A 19,618-nucleotide genomic window follows, 5' to 3' on the forward strand; every position below is an offset into this window, starting at 1 on the left:
GGGAGGGATAGCTCAGTGGTTTGAGCATTGGCCTGCTAAACCCAGGGTTGTGAGTTCAATCCTTGAGGGGGCCATTTAGGGATTTGGGGCAAAAATTGGGGATTGGTCCTGCTTGGGGTTGGACTAGATGACCTCCTGAGGTCCCTTCTAATCCTGATATTCTATGATTGTCACTCGTTTGGACCTTCCCCAAACTGGCTTTTTGTTGGTCTGGTTTGCTGATTGGAGCGATTTTGCGAATGCTGATTTGCATGTGTGCATCTCATTTCTTTGTAAACCCCACCCACCAAATCCGGTTTTCTGATGGCTCCTCCCACTCGCTTGAGCTCTGAAAGGGGACAGCTTAGAGAGTCGGGCTTGGGGGACCAATATGGGCCTTGGAGAAGGTTCCCTTGGTGAAGATAGGGTTTGATCTGGCTGTGGTAGGAAGGGTTGAGCGTCCTGCCAAGCTGGTTATCACTGAGAGCCCTGCCCTGTGCGTGAGGTTGTGTTTTTCACTCCCAGATGTGATGCTCTCGACACCGGTGTGGGGGAACATATGAGGGATGGTCACAGGGTGTGATCCTGGGATGCTTTAGGGTGATCTAGACAATTAGCCAAAGGGCCTTTGACGAAAACAACAAATTGGTTTCTTGCAGCCAACAAGAAAAGAAAAACAAACCGGGGCTGGGAAATTCCACGTGCAAAAACTTAGTTGAGAGTCAAAAAAATCCACGTAGGGAAAGTCAGACTGAAAGCTGGGTTAATGGGACCAAAACCACAGCGACGGCTGGGAAATCGCACCAGCAAAATTTAGATTAGGTTTGTGATTGTTTGGGGTATGGCCGAGCAGAGCCCTGTTAGGCCAGGCCCTGTGCAAGCCACTTGACTAAGATCAGGGCCCCATTGTGCCGGGCACTGCGCAGACCCCAACCGAGATTAGGGCCCCCTGTCGTGTGGGACGCTGCTCAGACCCCGAATATTCAGACTCAAGAGCTTTGCCGAGAGGGCGCTATGGGTCACGGGGTCAGAGCATGCAGGACGTCTGCCAGTGTGTGCAGTCCTGCCCCGGCTCCTGAGGAGAACGAGGAGCCCTTCGATGCCATGGACAGGGGTTGGACTCAAAGGCAGCGGGAGATGTTAGCCAGTGGGACTCCTTGCCACTGGTTGTCATTGACGCCAAGAACCTGGCCATTCCCCGTCAGCTCCTAGGGCGACGCTGTGGCCAGGAGGGCTAATCCAGGGGGAATTCTCCAGCCTGTGCCATGTGTGTGAGATCGGACGGGGTAACAGACCCTTCTGGCTTTAGGGCCCTGGGTGCATGGATTGAGCTGGATTCACACCAGGTGGGGCGTCTCCCCCCATCCGCCAAGGATCCGGGGTAGTTCTAATCCAGGCTGACACATTCTGGAAGTGATAGTGAGCCTCTTCCCTCAGGGATTAAACCCAATTTTAATTATTACTGGGGGACTGAGCTAACATGGGGGGCAGATAACCCCCCCCCTTCCAGGGTAATTCCCTCTTCCTGTGTGGCTGGCGAGGGCTGGAGCCAGGATACTGGGCTAGATGTGCCCTTCTGATCCTGGGTGTGTACCTCTCCGGGCACCATTACACTACCCCAGAGTTTGAGGGCAGAAGCGGTCTCTAGACCACACAGGCTGGCCTCCCAGATAGGCCTGAGCAGGTCTAGGGGCTCTTCTCCACCCCCTCGGCAGTCGCCCCCCCCAGAACTGGGCACAGGGCTCCAGAATCAGTCCCGCCGGGAGGGAAAAGAGCAGGCCTCGCCCCCTCCAGCAGGGACAGGGACGCACATATGGCAGGGCTCAGAGTCCTGCTCTGGGTATGCCTCCCTGTCACCCCCTTGCCATACCAGGGTCCCCGACCTCCCCCCTGCCTGGGGCTCTGTGTGCCCCACATTCCTGGGCCCCCCAATCTTCCCCTCTCACTGTTATTTCCCCTTCTTTCTATCTGGGAGGGAAGTTAGGTCTAGGGGTTAGAACAGGGGGGCTGGGTGCCAGGACTCCTGGGTTCTCTCCCTGACTCTGCTATGGGGCTAAAAGCAGCCACGCTGCCGTTCCCACTGGGGCTCCGAGCCTCTCCCCGCACGTCAGGACCCAGAGCCCCAGTGGGCTGTGCCATGCTGGGTGAAGCGTGCCGCGCCAGCCCGAGGCACTGGAGCCGGGCTCAGGCTCGTGGGCGCGGGGCTGGGTTTGCAGCGCGGCCGCCGCTTCCCCGGCACGTACAGCGAGCGCTGGCTGGACGGGGCGAGCGACCCGCTTGGAATGGGGCAGGGGCCAGGCCGGCTCGCTGAGCGCGGGTAGCTGGGGCCTATGCCACTGGGTGTGCGGGCGTGTGTGTGTGTGTGCGCGGGTGGGCAGGTGCGGGCGTGTGCGTGTGTGTGTGTGGGCTCTGGATTTGCTTCATCCTGTGCAGCCCACTTTGGGTCCAAATTTAATGAATGGTTATCTGGTGGGTAGTGAGGACCACTGCCCCGCCCCCCCCCGTCCCCCAGCCCTGCCCCACGCCCCGCCCCCTCCCTCTCCCGCCCCCCAGCCCTGCCCTACGCCCCGCCCCCAGTCCCGCCCCTTCCCTCTCCCACACCCCGCCCCTTCCCTGCCCTGCACCTCTAGCCCCGCCCCTTCCCTCTCCCGCCCCCAAGCCCTGCCCCACCCCCGCCCCTTTCCTCTCCCTGCCCCAAGCCTGCCCAACCCCCCGCCCCTTCCCGCTCCCGCCCCCCAGCCCTGCCCGACGCCCCGCCCCTTCCCTCTCGCACCTCTAGCCCTGCCCCTCCCACTCCCTGTGGGAGATTTGAGGGGGCGTGGCCGTTATTATTCATTATGATATGCATTATTCATGAGATGGGCGGGGCACCGTCCCATCCGGTTCCTCTCCCCACATCCGGGTGTCTGCGGCCGGCAGGGGGCGTGTCCCGGGTCACAGGGCGGGCCGCTCTCCCTTCCAGCCAATGGGCGGCCGGCGTAAGCGTCGCGGGGCGCGTTGGTCGGGCCGGGCGGCCAATGGGCGGCGGGGGGCGGGGCCTGGCGTGCGCCGCGAGAGGGGGGTTTTTGTTCCGGGCCCGGCAGCCGCCATCTTGTGAGAGGAGCCGAGCGGGGGAAGCGAGCGGGGCCGGGCCGGGCCAGCCTCATTGGTAACTGGGAACCGGGCCCCGAAGCGGACTCCCCCATAGACTGGGCCCGGCTGGCTGGGGAAACCCCCCCCCCCATAGACCGGGTTTCGAACCGGACCCCCCCCCCCAGAGACCGGGCCCGGCTGGCTGGGAACCGGACCCCCCCAGAGACCGGCCGGGCTCACTTGTTCCGCGATCCCGTCCCGAAGCCCCCGTCCCTGATTCTCCTTGGGCCGAGAAGCGCCTGGGGTAGGGGCCGAACCCCCCTGGGACTGACCTGTCCCCCCCACCCCCCCCGGCCGGGATCCCTTGCCTGGCCAGCGTCCCCTTCCCCCTTGATTCCCCTGACCCCTCCACGGCCCCCCAAACCTAGCCAGGGTGCCTCTCCTGGCTCCTCAGACCCGACCTGGATCCCCCAACCCAACGTCCCTGAGCTGGCAGGGACCCTTGTCTGTCCGGGGGTCCCCCTGAGGGAGGGATCTGGGAGCCCTGGTGCTGGGGGACTTGGGGGAGCCCCTGCAGGACAGCCCCCTCTGCGGGGTGCGGCTTCATGGTGTCCTCGTGGGACCTTCACCAGCTCCTGGCGATGGGTCTGAGCCCGGCCGGCTACTCCACCCGATGGAGGGGACCGCCCCTCCCCCTGCTCAGTGTGGGGCAGGGGGTGCTTGGGAAGCAGAGCCCTAGCATAACTTCGTGTCCCGTGGCCCTGAGCTGGGGGGGCTGTGCCTCCTGTGGGACCATGGTTACCTTGGGCAGGGGGCTGGGAGCCAGGACTCCTGGGTTCTCTCCCCGGCTCTGGGAGGGGAGTGGGGTCTAGGACGTGAGAGCACATCCCTCCCAGAGCTGGGGATAGGACCCAGGATTCCTGGTTCCCAGCTCCTAGACTCCCTCTCCTCCCAGCGCTAGGCATGTTCATTTCAGCTGCGTATCTGGCTGGCCCAGCCCTGCTTTCCCAGCAGTGCTAGGCCTGGGGGGTCTCTGGGGATGGCACTTTCTATCGGAGGAAACATTACTCCAGGTAGTGACAGAGCCACCTAGCAGTCTGGGACCTCCTGCTCTCCTGCCCAGCTGGGGCTCCCTTCCCCCGCCGCACCCCATCTGCCATCTTCCCCGCCTTGGCTTGGAGGATTCCCCTGAGAGCCACTGACTTCCCTGAGGAGAAGTCCCGGGCTAGCCCCTGGTGTGACTGACTGACAACCAGCTGCTGCCCCGCTCCCTGCCGTCTTGTGCCCTCTGAGCCTTCGGGCACCGGGGCAGGGGGTGTCGCTCATCTCGGCCTCTAACCCAGCTGAGAAGATGAGGCCCATTTGCTTTTCTGGTGCCCACGGGGGACAGGCTGGGACCCGCCCTGTGCCAGAGGGCGCCATTAGACACGGGGGGTCACAGCAAGAATGATTGTTGGGGGGGGGGGTTAAACCTTGCAAGCTGAGTCAGCCTTGCCTTCGGGCCTGTGGCAGTGAGGTGGGGGCACAGGAGACACTGGTTTCTCCTTCGTATTCATCTACTTCCCACTCCCCTTCCTCTCCATTTCATCCGGCCTAACGGGCTGTGGATCAGCCCTCGACCCACCTGGTGGCTTTTTCTGGCCCTAAACGGCCTCTCAGCTCAGTGAGGGGACGCATGTGCCTTGTGAGCCCGCTGCTGTTGAAATGCGGTGGGTTGTCGGCAGCTCGTGAACGCTGCGGCTTTCCAGGGGCTGAGGCCTGGCGCAGACTCCATCTAGCCCAGCGTCCCAGCCGCTTGCATGGACGATCCACCCTCCCCTTGTGTCATGGCATCCGTTGCTGTTGGTCCCAGGAAGGGTCATAGTTTGATGGTTACGACCGGCTATTCCTGTCCCTCTCTGGAGTCCTGTTGTCATGCAGCCACTGGTTCGGTGCTCCGGCCCAGCTCTGAAACCCTCCCTTGGAGGAACCGCATCAGCAGGCCGGTCCACTGCCATGTCTCACTCTGTTTTCAGGGACCTCCACTCCTCCGAGACTGAGCCCCTGCGCTCCCGCCCTCCTGCTTTGCCCCGTGAGCTCTGCCCAGCGAGTCCAGCTGAGCCAGACACCTGGTCTGAGACGTGTAGTCTCTGCAGGCACCCAGTCACCCCAGCCAGGATGTGCAGGGACACCCACCGAGTGGGGAAATGCCTTTAATCTGCCACCATCCCCTCTGTGGTCAAACAGTCCCAATCTCTGTCCCGCTGCCTGTCTCTCGTTCCTTTCTTCTGCTCTCAGCCACTGCTTGTTCTGTGTCTCGGGGCAGGGTGTGTGCATGGGGATCTCTTAGGATCGAAGCAAAAGGGAATTTAAATGCAGAACCCTTCGGGGGCAGTTCTAGGACGGGCAGCGGGGTGTTTCTGTTTTGGTTAAATGTGTGGCTCAGGGACACGTGAACGTCAGGGCACTTTTCTGTCCAGCTCAGTGTCCTGTTTATCCCAGTTCAGTTGGCTGTGTAGACCTCCCCTGCCCCTCAGTTACAGGACAGCCTGCAGCCGGCCCTTTTGGGAAAAGGAAGCCCATCTCAGCCCCTGGCGGGGTGCCTATGGCCTGCTTGCCGTAGTTTGGATCCTGTCTGGGGCCCTGCCTCTGGGAATCCTCCCAGCCCTCGGGGTTCTTCGTGTGCACTAAGGAGTGAGATAGTCACCGGTGCTGAAATGGAATGACGCCGTTGGAGTGAATGGGGCGCGCGGCTCAGAGTGGTGGGTTCGGGCAGCAGTTCGGGTTCTTGTACTTGGGGCAGCAATGGGCTCGGGCTCAGGCTCTCTGCAGACTCAGGCAGTGTTGCTGTGTCATGACACTGGCTTTTCTCCACCGTTATGGCCAGAGACAGGCTTCTTATTTTCAAAAGGAAAGTAAGCCCCTGGGAAACTGTTAAGAGGAGATCTGCCCATCCTCCCCTCTGCTGGGGCCCCCTATGCTGGGGGAACGCTGCTCTGGGGCTTGTCTGCACTTGAAAGTGAGTTTGGATTATGGTACGGGGTGAATTTAAAGGGCAGCATAGGCCAGGTGCTGAGGAAGAGGGGCCTAGTTCATTTAGCTGAATTCCCCTTTAAGTAGCTATTGCAGGATAATTTTGGGTGGGGGTGGGGGGAGGGGAGGATGTGGTTTTTAGTGGATGTATTTGGGGAGGATTATTCTCAGGAGGCCCTGAAATGCGGCTGTCTCTGGGGTAGGGCGAGGCAGCCCATGTGCTGCTCTGGTGAGCGTGCTCTCCCCTCTGCCTGGGAACGGTGCATCGGTAGAAGCGAAGGTGTGAATTTAAACCCTGGGGGGTGTTCATGCCACTTGGGAAGGGGTTTCAGTTTAAACTGGAAAAAGCCGGGGTTATCCCGGGATAAAGGTGTCCACCGCCAGGGCTTACGCCGGTCTGACTAGACGGGTGGTACAGGACTGAACAGTTGGGGTGGCTGCTGTGTCCTCATCCGTGGGGCTTGTGGGATCTCTGTGCCGTTCTGTCCTGGGCACTGGGGCTGGTGGGTGGTGGTTTGAGTCCGCCTGGAATTTCCGTGTTTCTGCGCCCGGGGCTGGCTCTGCCGCAGGGCTCGGACGTTTAAAGTCGGCCACCTGGTGATGACTTTCAAAGAACTCTGGTCTTCAGTGTTGTGTGAAATCAGCAGGGGAGGCGCCTGGGAGTCGCAGAGAAGCCTCCTGTGGGAGCATGTCGGGGTTAGCTCAGCCTTTGGCAGCAACTGGGGTGGGGGTGGGTTAATTACCAGAGGATCAGTCATTAGCAGAGCCGTTCCCCAGCCAGCGATCTGAGACATTTGGGGGACAATCAGCTGAACGAGAGCACCCGAAAGCCCCGGGCGAGCTGTCCCGTGCAGTGTTGTGTGGCTGTTCCATCAATGCCCTGCCACCTAGGTGGCTGCATCTCAGGGCCGGGGGTGCATCCCCTGAAGTGAGATCGTTCAGTCCGGTGGATAAGCCAGTCGTTCCCTAACGGCAGTGTCACCGTTGGCCGGCTTGCAAGGGAGAGCGGGCTGGCGCAGGAGCGGGGTTAAGCTTGACGTAAGGCTGCTGAAGCTGGCACGGTGCTGGGGGAAGCCCCTTCGAGGAGCCTAGGGATGGCGTCTGGTGCTAGCAGAGGGGAAGAACCACTTGAATCCTGACCCTTCTGATCCCCTTGCAGCTGTCTCTGCCCACGCGGGCGGTGCCGGGCCACTGGGCACTGCGAGGCATGGTGTAGGAAGAGCGTGTGTTGCAATGCTTCGGCTGGGACGCTGGGGTTCTCTCTCCAGCTGTGGGAGGGGTGTGGGGCCCCTCAGACCCCGGGGAAGTGGAGCAATCTGGGATTTCCCTTCTCCCCTTGGGGGTGCTGAGTTCTCAGTGCACCCGGGGCAGGGCTGAGCAGTACCCAGGCCCTGCCTGGGCTGTGAAATGAGTCACTGTCCCCGCTGAGTCACCCCAGGCCTGACCCGGCCCCTGGCACATGGCTCTGTAGAGAAGCTCCGGGAATGGGCACAGCCAGTGCTGCGGCCATCTCTGGGGGGGCAGTTGGATAGCAGCTGCTTGGGGGTACCCCCCAGCACGCCCATCCCCGGCCCTCCTGCCTGCCTGGGAGACTGACCCCTGCCCAGCCCCCTCCCAGCAACCCCCGCCCTGTGTTTGGCTCTGCTCAGGAATCCGGTAGATGCGTGGTTCCCCCGGTGTCCCCCAGGGTTGGGTGTTGGGGGGATGAGGGCTTTGCTCTGACCCCCTGTTCTGCCCCGCACCCCCCCCCCCCCCCAGATGTCCAGCTCGCCGTTGTCCAAGAAGCGCCGCGTGTCTGGATCTGAGCCGAAGACGGGTTCAAACTGCTCCTCTGGCAACTCCGTACAGAGTGACCCGCGCGCAGCGCCCGCCAACGTGAGTCTGCAGGGCACCCAGCCCCCCCCCAAGCGAGAGCCCTCGCAGCCATGGCTGGTGGGTTCCTGAGGTGCTGCTAACCCTGCAGTCACTGGCTGCCCAGCAGGTCTCAGGGCGGGGGGGGGGTGGAGTCCTGCCAGTCTGGGACCAGAACCAATGCCGGCCTGCCCTGCCCCCAGGGGACGTCTGCACGTTGTGGGGGACCCCCACACACACCCACCCTCCTGCAGTGACCTCCTTCTCCTTCAGATCAGACCCCCCAGGGTATCTCCCCCACCCCTGGATCAGACTGAGGGCTCTCTCTCCGATTCTGGCCTACCCTGGCAGCGAGAGCCACGGGGGGAGGGGCATGACCCGGCCACAGCGGGCTCCCCCCGCACAGGGCCCTGCTGACCTCTGATCCCTCTGCTCACAGGGCATGGCTAAGAATGGCAGCGACGCTGACATTGACGAGGGCCTGTACTCCAGGCAGCTGTAAGTACCAGCAGGGGGCACACCCAGGGGCCCCAGCAGAAGCCTGTGGGCCCGTCTGCCCGCCCCGGACCCCGTCAAAACCGACCCAGAACAAAGGCTGTTTCCCTGTCTGGGAAACTGAGGCCGAGGGGCGTGGTGCTGGGTGGTGGGTCACACGTGGAGAATGGGCCCAGGGCCCCTGGCTCCTGGAGCTGTGGGCACAGGCTGGCTGGGGCACCCTGCACCGCGCCCGCCCTGACTGCGCCCTCCCCACAGGTACGTGCTGGGCCACGAGGCCATGAAGCGGCTGCAGAATGCCAGCGTCCTGGTGTCGGGGCTGCGGGGGCTGGGCGTGGAGATCGCCAAGAACATCACCCTGGGCGGTGTCAAGTCGGTCGCCCTGCACGACCCTGAGCCCGCCCAGTGGGCAGACCTGGCCTCCCAGGTAGGTGCCCGGCCCGGGAACGCCACTCGCGCCCAGCTGGCCTGTCGGTGCAGCCGGGCCCTTCCTCCCCTCCCCGGCCTGCCTCTCGGGGCGTTTGTGTGTCTCCTGGTCTCCTTCCCCTCCCCTCTGCCTGTCCTGTCCCGCCCCACCTCTCTCCGGGATCTCCCTCACCTCCCCCCCCTTGCCCTCTAGTTCTACCTGCGGGAGGAGGATTTGGGGAAGAACCGGGCCGAGGTCTCCCAGCCGCGCCTGGCCGAGCTCAACTCTTACGTGCCCATCAGCATCCACACAGGGGCCCTCACCGAGGACTTCCTGAGCCTGTTCCAGGTACCCGCAAGCGTGGAGGGAGCACGGACGCCTGGGTTCTCTCCCTGGCACTGGAAGTGGAGTGGGGTCTGGTGGTTAGAACAGGGGGAAGAGGCGGGGACTGGGAACCAGGACTCCTGGGTTCCATCCCCAGCTATGCTAGACTCCCATTGCCACGTCTCGGGTGGGTTGGAGACCCCAGAGCTCTGCGGGTGGCCTGCGGGGCGCTCTGCATCAGTTCCTGCCTGCAGGGGGAGGAGGGGTTAGGGTGGGGGCCGGGGGCCACAGACCGGTGCTGGCAGGGCTGAGGGAGGCACAGGCTGGAGGATGGGGGGCTACAGGCTGGGGGGCCAGGGGCAGGGGGATGGGGATGCAAGCCGAGGGGGCTCTGGGTGGGGGGGTGCACACAGGCTGGATGGGATGGGGGGATGCAGGAGAGGCACAGTGCTAGGTGGGGGGCTCTGGGGGCTGGCCCTGGGAGCATGGGCCAGCACTGATGGGCTCCGTCTGTGGGGTGGCCAGGCCAGGTGTGGGGCTCCGTAGGCAGGGAGCTGGCTCTGGGGCGCAGGCTGCCACTGACGGGGTCCAGGTGGGGTGGGCAGAGTGGACCGGGTGGGGGGCTGTGGTGGCGGGAGGCTGGCCCCAGGGGTGCAGGCCGGGGCAGATGAGCTCCGTGTGCCGGGGGGGTGAGGGGCGCGGGCCAGGTGGGGGACTCGGGGGTGCGGGCTGGCGCTGATGGGCTCCATGTGCGGCAGGTCGTGGTTCTCACCAACTCGCCTCTGGAGGAGCAGCTGCGGGTCGGGGAGGTCTGCCACAGCAAGGGCATCAAGATGGTGGTGGCTGACACCAGGGGGCTGTTCGGGTGAGTGCTGGGCTGGGGGGCCCCTCCTTAGCCGCCGCCGCCTCCTCCCCTCTTGCTGGGCGGGGGGGCAGCAGCCTGTCTCCCCTCGCTGGCACCGGAGGGTCGAGGGGGTGGAACCGGAGCCTGGGCTGGGACGGTGCGCCGGCTGTCATCAGGGAGATGGGGGCGGGGAGATCTCGGGGGTGGGGGAGGGGAGGGGGCTGGAGACTTGGTGGGTTGGGGGATCTCGGGGAGGGGGGGGCTGCCCCACACTCACCCCTCTCCCCACAGCCAGCTTTTCTGTGACTTCGGGGACGAGATGATCGTGACAGACACCAATGGGGAGCAGCCGCTCAGCGCCATGATCTCCATGATCACCAAGGTAACACCGGCCCGGATGCCTGGGTTCTCCCCCCGGCTCTGGGAGGGGAGTGGGGTCCAGTGGTTAGAGCCGGGGGGGGTGGGGGCTGGGGGCCAGGACGCCTGGGTTCTGTTCCTGGCACTGCTGGGCTCACCCCTCTCCGTGTTGGCAGGGCTGCCCGGGGGAGGTGACCTGCCTGGACGAGGCTCGGCACGGCTTTGAGAGCGGGGACTTCGTCTCCTTCACTGAGGTGGAAGGCATGGAAGAGCTCAACCACTGCCCACCGATGGAGATCAAAGTGCTGGGTGAGATGCTGGGCACCCCCGGGGAGTGGGGTGGAGGGGCTGGGCAGGGGGTGCTCTCCCCTGGCAGTTGGGACTGGGTGCTGGAGGGGTGCCATGCCGCGGGGAGCTCAGCAGGGGGCGCTCTCCCTGCCCCGTGTACCCCACGTCGCTGACCCCTGCTTTCCCCCGCAGGGCCCTACACCTTCAGCATCGGCGACACCAGCAGCTTCTCCGAGTACGTGCGGGGGGGCATCGTCTCCCAGGTCAAGATGCCCAAGAAGATCAGCTTTGTGAGTGGGGCCTGAACCACATTTCTGGGCCGGGCGGGGCAGCTGGGCAGGCCCCAGGCTCTGGCTCTCCCCCCACCTCAACTCCCTGACTGGGGAGCCCAAGGGTGGGGACGGCTGCAGTTCCAGCTCCTTCCTAACCTGCTGCCTCCAGCCTGGGGCCAAGGGGCAGCTCAGCAGTGGGGACAGTGTCCGCCTGGCGGGGGCAGAGCGGGGAATCCCAGGGTCCTTTCTGACCTGGGAGTTTAGGCACCTCCGCTTGCCCTGCAGAGGGCGAACCATAGTCACTTGAATTCTGTGGAACAGGAGTTCCCTACTTTCTGGGTGCTGCCAAGCTTGTCTGCCATCAGTAGGGTTCAGAGTGAACGGCATTTGCCATCACATGGGTCTGTGCGCACTCAGGCTGTCGGTCCGTGAGCCGGGCCCGGGCCCCCGGTTCCTTTCCCTGCCAGGCAGAGCGTGCATTGGGGGTCAGGTTGGAGGGGGTGAGAGGATGGGGGATTGTGCCGGCTGCCCCTCAACCCCACCTTGCTCCTTGCAGAAGCCCCTGAGCGTGGCGCTGGCCGAGCCCGACTTCGTGGTGACCGACTTCGGGAAGTTTGACCGCCCAGCCCAACTGCACCTGGCCTTCCAGGCCCTGCACGACTTCCAGCGGCAGCACCAGCGCCTGCCCCGGCCCCGCAGCGAGGTAGGGCCTGGCCCGCTGTGGGCTAGGGACGGGCTGATGGGCCGGGGGTGTGTCTGTGTCACCGCCCCCCCTCATGTCCCGTTCCCGTCCCTGCCCCCCGTGGCGCTGTGTGACCTGCCCCCCACCCCGCCCCCTGGGGCGCTGCTGACCCCTTTCCCCGGCAGGCGGACGCGGCCGAGGTGCTGGCGCTGACCCAGGCGGTGAATGAACGGGCCCCCCTGGCACTGAAGCAGGAGAAGCTGAGTGAGGAGCTGATCAAGGAGCTGGCGTACCAGGCTGCCGGGGACCTGGCGCCCGTCAACGCCTTCATCGGGGGGCTGGCTGCCCAGGAGGTCATGAAGGTAGCACCAGGACGCCTGGGTCCCGTTCCCGGAGCGGGGAGGGGAATGGGGTCTGGTGGGGGTGGGGCTCACGGACTGAGAGCCAGGACTCCGGGGGTCTGTCCCTGGCTCTGGGAGGGAAGCGGGGTCTGGTGGGGGTGGCGCTCACGGACTGGGAGCCAGGACTCCGGGGGGTCTGTCCCCAGCTCTGGGAGGGGAGTGGGGTCGGGTGGCTGGAGTGGGGAGCGGGGCTGGAAAGCTCTGAGGCTCCCGAGTTGGGGGCTGGGCCCCACTGTTGAACGCTGCTGGGGGTCTGTGTCCTCTGGGGTACGGGGAGCCCCGTCTGGGGGGCCGTGGTGCGTGGGCGGGGCTGGGCAGCGTGGCCCTGTCCTGACGCCCCCCCGCCTCGGCCCCAGGCCTGCTCCGGGAAGTTCATGCCCATCACACAGTGGCTCTACTTCGACGCACTGGAGTGTCTGCCCCAGGACAGCAAGGAGGTGCTGACCGAGGAGCAGTGCCGCCCGGTGAGTGACCACCGGAGGCGGGGCTGCGATAGCGGGGGGGCTGCGGGTTGGGATTGGGGGCCACTGGCAGAGCTGGGGGAACAGCGGGAGGCGGGGAGCCCGGTGCCGGGGTAGCAGCGGGGCGGGATTGGGGGGGTGGTGGGGAGCCTGGTGCCGGGGTAACTTTCCCTCCCCTTCTCCCCAGAGGAACAGCCGCTATGACGGGCAGATCGCCGTGTTCGGGGCTGACCTGCAGGCCAAGCTGGGGCAGCAGAAGTATTTCCTGGTGAGCGCAGCCGGGTTTCCACCGGGCCCTGAGGGGTCTCCTGTCACTGCGGGGTCCAGAGCCCCCAGACCTCGGCCCCACAGCAAACCCCGTTGGTTCGCGGGGCTCAAAGGGGTGACGCGGCCCCTGGGGGGACGAGCGGGAGCTGCTGGCCAGCCGGAGTCTGATCTCAGCTCCTTCGAGGCAAACGCCCAGGGGGAGAAACCCAGCTGCTGGCTCTGGGGCCGACGCCTGCTGTGGGGGTCCCGTGGCCTGCACTGCAGGGTGCTGAGTTTGGACCCCGGTGCAGCCCGGTCTGGGCGCGTGGAACCTTCCCCCAGTGCTGCCCCCTCACCCCCGTGTCTCCCCCTCCCCAGGTGGGCGCCGGTGCCATCGGCTGCGAGCTGCTGAAGAACTTTGCCCTGCTGGGGCTGGCGTGTGGGGACGGCGGGGAGGTGACCGTGACCGACATGGACACCATCGAGAAATCCAACCTCAACCGCCAGTTCCTCTTCCGGCCCTGGGACGTCACGGTGCGCTGGGGGGCGATGGGGAGCGGGATCTGCGAGCCGGGGGTGGGGCTGGGAGCCAGGACGCCTGGGTTCCGTTCGTATCTTGGGCTACTAACTCCGGGTCCCTGCTCCCCACAGAAAATGAAGTCCGACACAGCAGCGGCTGCGGTGCGACAGATGAACCCCAACATCCGCATCACAAGCCACCAGGACCGTGTGGGGCCCGACACTGAGCGGGTCTATGACGACGACTTCTTCGAGGGCCTGGACGGCGTGGCCAACGCGCTGGACAACGTGGATGCCAGTGAGTGACGCGTGGGTGGGGCCGTCCCCCTGCTGCATCTCAGCACCATGCCAGCCATCCTTGTGCAGTGTTATATGTGGCTGTTCCCCAGTTGCCCCGCCCCAGAGGTGGCTGCATCTCAGCGCCGGGCAAGCCATCCTGGCCCCCCATCGCTGTGGTCCTAGGGCCTCCCGCCCCATCATGCTGGTGCTAACCCTATCTGCCTGCCCCCCAGGGATGTACATGGACCGCCGGTGCGTTTATTACCGCAAGCCCCTGCTGGAGTCGGGCACGCTGGGCACCAAGGGCAACGTCCAGGTGGTGATCCCCTTCCTGACGGAGTCGTACAGCTCCAGCCAGGACCCGCCCGAGAAATCCATCCCCATCTGCACCCTCAAGAACTTCCCCAATGCCATTGAGCACACACTGCAGGTGAGCGCCCGGACACCGGGGTTCCCTCCCCGTGGGGGCTGGGAAGGGAGTTGGGTCTAGTGGGTGAGAGCAGGCGGGGCTGGGAGCCAGGACTCCTGGAGTGGGGTCCAGGGGGTTAGAGCCAGGGAGACTGGGAGCCAGGACTCCTGGGTTCTTTCCTCGACTCGGGGCTGGGGTCTAATTCATCCGACTTCCCTGGGTGCTGCCCTTTGACCTGGGGGGCTCCCCCCACCCCGGTGACACTGCTCTGTCCCGCAGTGGGCCCGTGACGAGTTCGAAGGCCTCTTCAAGCAGCCGGCGGAGAGCGTCAACCAGTACATCTCGTGAGTGGCGTGGGGAGGGGCGCTCCGCCCCGGGGGCGGGAGGGTCTTGGGGGGGCTGCCCCCTCTGACTGTGTGTGTCGTGTCCCCCCCCCCAGAGACCCCAAGTTCATGGAGCGCACGCTCAAGCTGCCGGGCACGCAGCCCCTGGAGGTGCTGGAGGCCGTCAACAAGAGCCTGGTGAGCGAGCGGCCCCGGAGCTGGGCTGATTGTGTGGGCTGGGCCTGTCGCCACTGGCACTGTCAGTACAGCAACAACATCCGCCAGCTGCTGCACAACTTCCCGCCCCACCAGGTGAGCCCCCCCCCCGGCCCCCCTTGGAGCCCGCAGCCCCCCTGGGCCCCCGCTCTGACGCGCCCCCCTCTGGTGTATTGCAGAAGACCAACTCCGGCACCCTGTTCTGGTCAGGGCCCAAGAGATGCCCCCACCCGCTCACCTTCGACGACAGCAACGTGAGTATGGGGGGTGTCATTAGGGGTCAGGGTTAACGGCCGTCCTCCCTCCCTCTGCCCCCAGCACATGGATTACTAGGTTAGGAGTCAGGGTTAACAGCCATCTGTCCCCGACAGCCCCCCACATGGATTACAGGGTGTGTGTGTCATCATTAGGGCTCCGGGTTAATGCCCATCTGTCCCCCACACTTCTGTGCATGGATTACCGGGGGGGTGTTGTCAGTAGGGCTCAGGGTTAACGCCCATCTTCTCTTCCCCCCTCCAGCCCCTGCACATGGATTACATCGTGGCAGCAGCGAATCTCTTTGCCCAGACCTACGGCATCACGGGCACACGGGACGTGGGCGACGTGGCCAAACTGCTGCGCCAGGTGCAGGTGCCCGAGTTCACGCCCAAGTCTGGCGTGCGGATCCACATCTCGGACCAGGAGCTGCAGAATGCCAATGCCTCCGTCGGTATGGGCCCGGGGGGCGGGCCGTCCCGGCATGCCCTGGGGCACTGCGGCCCGGGCTGGGGGGGGTGCGGGCTGTCCTGGCGTGCCCTGGGGCACCGCGACTTGGGGTGGGGGAGTCTGCTGCCATTGAGGGCTGGCCCCTGGCATGGAGCCCAGGGCTCCTGGTGGTCACGGGTGTCGTTGGCAGGCGCTCATGGGCTCTGCTCTGCCCCCAGACGACAGCCGGCTAGAGGAGCTGAAATCCAGCCTGCCCAGCCCCGAGGGCCTGCAGAGCTTCCGCATGTACCCCATCGACTTTGAGAAGGTAAGCCGGGCGGGGCGGGCCCTGGGAGCAGGATGGGGGGCGGGGGGTGCAGGCCAGCCCTGGGAGCAGGTGCTGGTCATATGTGGCATTACTCTGCATCTGTTCCCTGGCTGCCACCCAAAGGTGGCTGCATCTCACCACTGCGCGAGCCATCCCTATGCAGTTATATGTGGCTGTTCCCCACCTGCCCCACCCCAGAGGTGGCTGCATTTCCCTCTGACCCTCTCTCTGGTTCAGGACGACGACACTAATTTCCACATGGATTTCATCGTGGCGGCGTCGAACCTGCGGGCTGAGAACTACGACATCCCGCCCGCCGACCGGCACAAGGTGGGCTGCAGCCTCGGCCAGTTGGGGGGAAGTGGGGGGCTCGCTGCGGCGCTTTTCCCCCCCCTCCCCCCATATGATGATGTCTCTGTCCTTCCACAGAGCAAGCTGATTGCTGGGAAGATCATCCCAGCCATTGCCACAACGACTGCAGCGGTGGTGGGGCTGGTGTGTCTGGAGCTGTACAAAGTGGTGCAGGGCCACAAGCAGCTAGAGTCCTACAAGAACGGCTTCCTTAACCTGGCCCTGCCTTTCTTCGGCTTCTCTGAGCCTATCGCCTGCCCCCGCAACAAGGTGAGGGCCACTCCCCTGGGGGCCCCAGCCCTTATCCCCTGCCCCCTAACAACAAGGTGGGTCCCCCCAATCTGTGCCCCGCCCTGTGCTCACCCATCTCCTCTCCACCCCCCTCCCCCTGACATACCATAGCCACTCATCATTGTAGGGGGTGGTTTGGGCTGGGTTGGGGGTTCCTCCCCCCAGTCTCTGACCCATTCTCCCCCCCCCCAGTACTACGACATCGAGTGGACGCTGTGGGACCGGTTCGAGGTGCAGGGGGTGCAGCCCAGCGGGGAGGAGATGACGCTGCGCCAGTTCCTGGCCTACTTCAAGGTGAAACCTGGGTGGGGGGGTGTCAGAGCGAGGGGGGGATGTCTGATTTTCCCCCCCTCCCCCACCACGCAGAGTGAGCACCGGCTGGAGATCACTATGGTGGAGGGCGGGAAGCTGATGGAGGGTCTGGGGGGATCGGGGTGTCTGGGCGCTGTCTGACCCCCCCGTGCCCCTTGCAGAGCATGCACTGGCTGGAGATCACCATGCTGCGGGGCTTGGGGGGGTGGGGAGATGACGGGTTTGGAGGGGGGCGGGGGGGCCTGGGCGCTGTCTGACCCGCCTGTCCCCCCTTCACAGCGAGCACCAGCTGGAGATCACCATGCTGGGAAGGTGGGGGGGGGGCTGATGAAGGAGGGTTTGGGGGGATCGGGAGGGGCTGGGCACTGTCTGACCCCCCCCCGTCTCCCCCCGCAGAGCGAGCACCGGCTGGAGATCACCATGCTGTCGCAGGGCGTCTCCATGCTCTACTCCTTCTTCATGCCGCCCGCCAAGCTGCGTGAGCGCCATGACCAGCCGTACGTACCTGGGGGGCCCTCGGGGGGGGCGGGGCGGGTGTCCTCCTCCCTCTGGGGCGATTGGGGGCCACGTTTACCTGGTTTGGGGGCTCTCCTCTGTGTCTCAGGGACTGGGGGGATCGGGGTGGGGGATTCCCTGCTTCAGGGGCTATCCTGGTCCCGGGGGTCTGCCCGTTGGCTGCAGGTCTGGGGGAGGGTATCCCCCTCTGGGGGGGGTTCCCACCGGTTCCGCCTTGACCATGCCCCGCCCCCAGGATGACGGAGATTGTGACCAAGGTGTCGAAGAAGAAGATCGGGCGGCACGTCAAGGCCCTGGTCTTCGAGCTCTGCTGCAACGACGACAGCGAGTGCGACATCGAGGTGCCCTATGTCCGCTACACCATCCGCTAGGGGCGGGGCCTCCCCACGCCCCGCCCCTGGGTTCGCTGGGCGGGGCCTCCCCATGCCCCGCCCCCCACGGTTAAAGTGATGCAAAACATGGACTAAGGGGGCACCCCCCAGGAATTGGTCTGAGGTTCAGGGCTGGGTGGGGGAGTCCTGCCCCCCTTCCCTGCTGGGAACCCCCCCATGGTCCCGTTCATGTTCTTGAGGCGCTTTAACCCCACCCCCTTACCGTTAGTCGTGTTGTCTTGACTCCGCCCCCTCCCCTGCACACACTCACTTGCTCACTGACAGGGGATGGGGCGTCTCCTGCCCTGCGGTGCCGGTTCTGTATGGGGGCGGGGGGGGACGTGTCAGCGGGGGAACCCACCCCCTGCTGCTGGAGCCGGTGCCCGTCTGCTGCTTGTCTGGCTGGCGGCGGCGCGGGGGGGGGGAGTTAGTGCAGAACTGGTGAGAGGAATTACTGAATAAATAGACGTTTGCAAAACCTGCTGGCGCCCCCATGTCTGGTCATTTGGGGGGGGGGGAATCCCTACCCTATGGCATTCCATGGCTGCCCCCTTGGAAGGGGAGGCCAGGTCCTGGGTGCTGCATGGGGAGGCTTATGAGCCCAGGGGAGGGCACTCCCAGCCTCCCCCCTACAGAGGCAGCCCAGATCACAGCTCTGTTCCCAGCACAGGCACCAGTCTGACGGGGGGTGTGGGGGGGGGATGCAGCCACTTTCCCTTGGTGGTTTGTCTCTTGGGGGCTGCTGGGGGCTGCTCATTCATTCTGCAGCCCAGCCTGTGCCCCCTCAGCCCTCCCCATGTCCTGCTTGGGGGCACCTACGGCCCCCCTCCCTGCCCTCCTGCTGCTAGGGGAGGATGGGGGCCTGAGCTCAGAGCTTCTGTCTCCTACCCCTCCACTGTGCCCTATGCTGCTGCAAGGAATCAAGTGGCAATGAGTTCCCCAGCTCTCAAGGCCTGTGTAGTGAGAAGAGCTGTGCTGGGGGAGCCCTGGCCTTTGGCTAACAGCCCCCCACCCTGTGTGGCTGTGCCATTCCCCTGGAATCTATTCATGGGGGTGGATTGTACCCCAGCTCTGGATTGCACCGGGCACAGATCTATGCAAAAACCTGGGTGGGGCCATGCCTCAGTTTCCTCCCCCCTCCTCCCCATGTGGGCAGCCAGTAAACGCCTAGCGGGGAGTTCCAGCCAGGCTATCTTGCCTCCTTGGGGCTAGAGTGTCCCTCACCCCAAACATCACTGCCGGGGTCCCGCTCACTCCAGGTCTGCCCCGTAATAAATGAGCTGCAGCTGGTAATGAGGAAATGCAAGTGTTGGGTGCAGGGCCAAACCGGCGCCCCCCCGGTCCAGGCTCGTTACTAGACCCGGCGGGCCCTAGTGTCCTTCGGGGCTGGGGAGCTCCTGCTTATGCGAGAGCCGGGTTTTACCCCTGTGCTTGGCAAACGGCGGCGAGGGGCAAAGGCCCTCGCGTGTCCCCGCAGCAGCCGGGGGGCGGTGCTCGCCTGTGGGGGCGTCTGATGGGCGCCCGGCGTGTCGTCCTCGTGGCTGCGCCTGTGACTCCGCAGGGGAGCCCGGCGCTGGAGCGGGCAGGGTGCAGCTGTGGCCTGATGGCGTCGTCCCAGGTGCCCGTCTGCCGGGGGGGGGGGCTGGGATTTCCCCTCAGGGCCCGGCTCTCCCAGCGGGGGGGGTCGCCCAAGGGGGTGCTGGGGGTGGGGGGAGGGGTTACCTAAGGGGGTGGTGCTCCTGGGTGGGAGGGCTCCTGAAGGGGGGTGCTGGGGGCTGTGTTCCTGTAGTGGGGGAGGGGTTGGTGGGGAGGGCAGGAGGGGGGGTTCCTGGGGTGGGGGGAGGGGCTCCTGAAGGGGGGTGCTGGGGGCTGTGTCCCTGTAGTGGGGGAGGGGTTGTGGGGGGGCAGGAGGGGGGTTCCTGGGGCGGGGGGAGGGGCTCCTGAAGGGGGGGTGCTGGGGGCTGTGTTCCTGTAGTGGGGGAGGGGTTGGTGGGGGGGGCAGGAGGGGGGGTTCCTGGGGTGGGGGGGGCTCCTGAAGGGGGGGTGCTGGGGGCCGTGTTCCTGTAGTGGGGGAGGGGTTGTGGGGGGGGGCAGGAGGGGGGTTCCTGGGGCGGGGGGAGGGGCTCCTGAAGGGGGGGTGCTGGGGGCCGTGTTCCTGTAGTGGGGGAGGGGTTGGTGGGGAGGGCAGGAGGGGGTTCCTGGGGCGGGGGGAGGGGCTCCTGAAGGGGGGGTGCTGGGGGCCGTGTTCCTGTAGTGAGGGAGGGGTTGGTGGGGAGGGCAGGAGGGGGGGTTCCTGGGGCGGGGGGAGGGGCTCCTGAAGGGGGGGTGC

The 19,618-nt window shown here is 65.3% G+C and overlaps 1 protein-coding gene across 1 annotated transcript in view; it reads left to right on the forward strand.

Annotated features, from left to right (window-relative positions):
• UBA1 (ubiquitin like modifier activating enzyme 1) overlaps positions 1-17,559 on the forward strand; it is an 18,172-nt gene extending 613 nt beyond the window's left edge. The window contains exons 2-26 of the mRNA XM_074937609.1: positions 7,822-7,938; positions 8,354-8,412; positions 8,668-8,836; positions 9,029-9,163; positions 9,898-10,004; positions 10,275-10,365; positions 10,517-10,649; positions 10,821-10,918; positions 11,457-11,603; positions 11,768-11,944; positions 12,340-12,447; positions 12,632-12,712; positions 13,069-13,224; positions 13,342-13,507; positions 13,722-13,918; positions 14,177-14,241; positions 14,337-14,532; positions 14,616-14,690; positions 14,956-15,145; positions 15,360-15,448; positions 15,686-15,778; positions 15,878-16,069; positions 16,283-16,384; positions 16,799-16,899; positions 17,154-17,559. Coding sequence (XP_074793710.1) covers positions 7,822-7,938; positions 8,354-8,412; positions 8,668-8,836; positions 9,029-9,163; positions 9,898-10,004; positions 10,275-10,365; positions 10,517-10,649; positions 10,821-10,918; positions 11,457-11,603; positions 11,768-11,944; positions 12,340-12,447; positions 12,632-12,712; positions 13,069-13,224; positions 13,342-13,507; positions 13,722-13,918; positions 14,177-14,241; positions 14,337-14,532; positions 14,616-14,690; positions 14,956-15,145; positions 15,360-15,448; positions 15,686-15,778; positions 15,878-16,069; positions 16,283-16,384; positions 16,799-16,899; positions 17,154-17,289 — 3,180 coding nt within the window. The 3' untranslated portion in view covers positions 17,290-17,559. The remainder of the gene's footprint in view (positions 1-7,821; positions 7,939-8,353; positions 8,413-8,667; positions 8,837-9,028; positions 9,164-9,897; positions 10,005-10,274; positions 10,366-10,516; positions 10,650-10,820; positions 10,919-11,456; positions 11,604-11,767; positions 11,945-12,339; positions 12,448-12,631; positions 12,713-13,068; positions 13,225-13,341; positions 13,508-13,721; positions 13,919-14,176; positions 14,242-14,336; positions 14,533-14,615; positions 14,691-14,955; positions 15,146-15,359; positions 15,449-15,685; positions 15,779-15,877; positions 16,070-16,282; positions 16,385-16,798; positions 16,900-17,153) is intronic.
• Positions 17,560-19,618: the final 2,059 nt, after the last annotated feature.

Source organism: Natator depressus, chromosome 23 (genome assembly GCF_965152275.1).
Source record: "Natator depressus isolate rNatDep1 chromosome 23, rNatDep2.hap1, whole genome shotgun sequence".
Lineage (NCBI taxonomy): Eukaryota > Metazoa > Chordata > Testudines > Cheloniidae > Natator > Natator depressus.